General features: G+C 36.7%; 1 protein-coding gene across 1 annotated transcript in view; it reads right to left on the bottom strand.

The window, feature by feature from the left end:
* LOC106883752 (uncharacterized protein C8orf34 homolog) overlaps positions 1-3,854 on the bottom strand; it is a 28,207-nt gene that overhangs the window by 13,081 nt on the left and 11,272 nt on the right. Inside the window, exon 7 of the mRNA XM_014934870.2 lies at positions 2,079-2,260. Within this exon, the coding sequence (XP_014790356.1) occupies positions 2,079-2,260 (182 nt within the window). The remainder of the gene's footprint in view (positions 1-2,078; positions 2,261-3,854) is intronic.

Here is a 3,854-nt window from a genome sequence, read left to right as displayed (position 1 = left end):
TCATCATCATCATCATCATCATCATCATCATCATCATCATCATCATCATCATCATCATCATCATCATCATCATCATCATCATCATCATCATCATCATCATCATCATCATCATCATCATCAGAAAGAATTGTCATTTTCAATATCTGCAATAAATACCAAAATTACTCTATTTTGAGTTTCATTGATTGACTCATTAACCTTTTCATTATTCTATTTCTGCTAAAATACACTGGTTTAATTTAATTTTGAAAATAATGAAGAGTTTATTAAAATAATTGTCGTCATTAGGCTGATGGTTGGAATATAAATATGAAATTTAGATGGAAGGTCTTGGTTTAGATCATTTTCAAACAAGAAGTACCAGTGCCACATAAAAAGTACCCAGTACACTTTGTAGAGTGGGTGGCATTAAGAAGGGCATCCAGCTGTAGAAACCATACCAAAGCCAGTTCCTCTCAAGCTGTCCAACCCTTGGAAAATGGCATTAAATGATGCTGAAGTTTTAAAATGATGCAGGTCCATAGTTTTTGAGGAGATGCATGGCTACCCCACATAAGGGTAGATGGGAGTAGCTGGAACAAGAGATAAAGATAAGGTGTTAGGGTGTATTCTCAAGGTATAAGGTGAAAAGAAGGTAGAATAGTGACCAAAGATTGGGGATGGCAGGTGGGTAAGTTTACAAGAATGTGAGAAGAGAGTGACAGATGGTTAGAGATGAAGTGCAGAGGTGAATGTAGTGAATGGTAAACAAAGATGGAGGTGTGGTTGACTGTAAATATGAAATGAGTGGGAAAATGAAAGAATTAGGAGTATCTCCAGAAGGAGGAGGTGGTAAGTGGCAGTACAGACAGGATGGAGGGAAGACATATTAAAACTTCAGATAAATCAGAAAATAGGGAGATTATATGTAGGACAAGAAGGTAAAGATGGAGTGTGGGAAAAAGAGGAGAGAGAGAAAGGTACACAGTGATAGAGATGATGGTCAGAGATACATAGGGAGGAAATATAGTGAGTGATGAACAAAAATGGTGGGGACAGTCAATGACAGATAGAGAGTGTTAAGAATAAAGAATAGTAGTTTAAAAAAATGCAAACTAGGAAGGAAGTTTCTTATTTCTTTATTGCCCACAAGGGGCTAAACATAGAGGGGACAAACAAAGACAGACAAAGGGATTAAGTCGATTACATTGACCCCAGTGCGTAACTGGTACTTAATTTATCGACCCCGAAAGGATGAAAGGCAAGGTCAACTTTGGCGGAATTTGAACTCAGAACGGCAGACGAAATACCGCTAAGCATTTTGCCCGGCATGCTAACGTTTCTGCCAGCTCGCTGCCTGGAAGGAAGTTTCTGTTCAGTTCAACCTGTTGCGCATTATAGTCAAATCTCCTTCAGCAACTTCTGACTCACTACAGGAGAGCTTTGAGAAGTTGAACCTGTCTCTATACTATATATCTTCTCAAAAAAGCTGATCCATGTTTCTTAATAATGACAATAGCAATCAGCAAAGGTGAGCTGAATCTAATTTCTTTCATTCTCTCCACGGTCATCCTTTCACAACAATAATAAAAAATCTGTTCCACTCATCATGGGAGCTCTCTTTTGCCTTATGAGCTACAAGGGACTCACACCAATACTGTACCATAAAAAAGAGTACCCACTATACTCTGTAAAATGGTTAATAAACCAAATTGAAGGTTGCTAGCAGGGGCAGCCTCCACATTACTGGTGCCATGAAAAATAGTATGTAGCACATTCTGTAAGGTGGTTAGTGTTAGGAAAGGCATCCAGGCACAGAAACCACGCCAAAGCAAACATTGGAGTATGAGGTGGACCTCTGACCCACTGCATCTTGTTGAACCACCCAAATCATGCCAGCATGGACAGGGAAAACAGATGTGAAATAATAATGATGATGATGATGGTGGTGGTTGAGGTAGTGGTAGTGATGGTGGTGACTGTGGTGGTAGCAATATGAACAATGGTAATATAGATGACAACGATGATAATGATAACTATTCATTAACTTATTAACCCCTAAACATCAAACAATCCCCGTTCATGGTGTGTTTAGTTACCTGGAAGTATATGTAGAATTACTAAAAGTATCCACACTCTTCTCAGATCTATAAGACTTCAAACTTGGAGTAGATGGCAGCTCATCAGAGAATAACTCATCTTCATTACGTTTCTTTTTGGTGTGTAAATATTTAGGGCTGATCAGTGATATATAATGACTTGTCTCTCTGTTGTTTGCCTCCTGGAATGTACATACATAAAGCACACACACATATATATATATATATATATATATATATATATATATACACACACACACATATATACATATGTATATATATATATATGTATGTATATATATATATATATATTATTTTGTTTAAAAGAGTTCCAACACTGTCTGTTTTTTATGTTTTATTTATATTCCTGCAGAACTAATGTGGGGTATAGAATATGGAATATACAATATATAATATAATATACAATATACAATATAAAATAAAATAAAATAAAAATGGATGGCACCATGAAAGAAAGTATTGAATGTAGATGAAATATTGAGTGTTCAATATAAAGGATCAAATATATAAATATATAAATATAAATATATATATATAAAGGCGACTCGAGTTTCAGGGCTATTTCCCTTCGTCATAAATCAAAATAAGCAACAGGATATCAAAAAGTGATGCAGTATGACTGTTTGAAGAGGCTCCATTTAATTGATCAATGCAATCATTATATCAATTTAAATGCAGGGCTACCATCAGCTGCACAAATAAAAAGAGTTTTAATCAGTCGGACACATTCATACAATTTTACTCAAATACTTTAACAGAGTAAGAAGATGGAAGAGGATTTTTATAAAAACAACAACTGGAAAATTTAACAAAAACACAGAAAATTTGACAAAACCAAACATACGGAAAAATTTGTAGCTAATTCCTCATCGGTCAATGTCCAAGAGATCATAATAGTTTCATGCTGTTATCGTTGAGACTACTCCTTCATTGGAGGCACCCTGGCTACCGACTTTATTGGTCACGCTTCTTGGTGCTCCTTCACTTTGTCCTCCCCAGTTTGTTTACTTCTTCCCTTCCTGTGTCCCCAGTCCTTTAGGACTTTTCCATTTCCTTTTGCGTTACCTATATTAGTCTGTCTGATAGCCATGTAGCTTTTTTCATTGTATATGTATAATTATTATAATTATTTTAGTTTGTCTTGTTTGTTTTCGTCATTGTTCTGTATGTTCGTTAGCTATTCCCAGTGGCTTTTTTGCACTGGTGCCTCCAATGAGGGAGTAGTTTCAATGAAAACAGCATGAAACTATTATGATCTCTTGGACATTGACTGATGAGGAATTAGCTGTGAATTTTCCATGTGTTTGGGTTTGTCAAATTTTCAGTTTGTTATGTTTTTGTCAAATTTTCTGGTTGTTATGTTTTTATAAAAATCTTTGAAATATTTATGTAACATTATGCACTACTTATATGTTTTACCCATTTGTAAATATATATATCATCATCATCATCATCATCGTTTAACGTCCGCTTTTTCATGGCACCAGTAATGGACGATTTGACTGAGGACTGGTGAAACCGGATGGCAACACCAGGCTCCAATCTAATTTGGCAGAGTTTCTACAGCTGGATGCCCTTCCTAACGCCAACCACTCAGAGAGTGTAGTAGGTGCTTTTACGTGTCACCCGCACGAAAACGGCCACGCTCGAAATGGTGTCTTTTATGTGCCACCCGCACAAGCCAGTCCAGGGGCACTGGCAACGATCTCACTCGAAAATCATACGGGAGCCAGTCAGGCGGTACTGGCAACGGCC

This window comes from Octopus bimaculoides, chromosome 10 (assembly GCF_001194135.2).
Source record: "Octopus bimaculoides isolate UCB-OBI-ISO-001 chromosome 10, ASM119413v2, whole genome shotgun sequence".
Lineage (NCBI taxonomy): Eukaryota > Metazoa > Mollusca > Cephalopoda > Octopoda > Octopodidae > Octopus > Octopus bimaculoides.
This window is presented reverse-complemented; position numbering and strand designations above follow the sequence as displayed.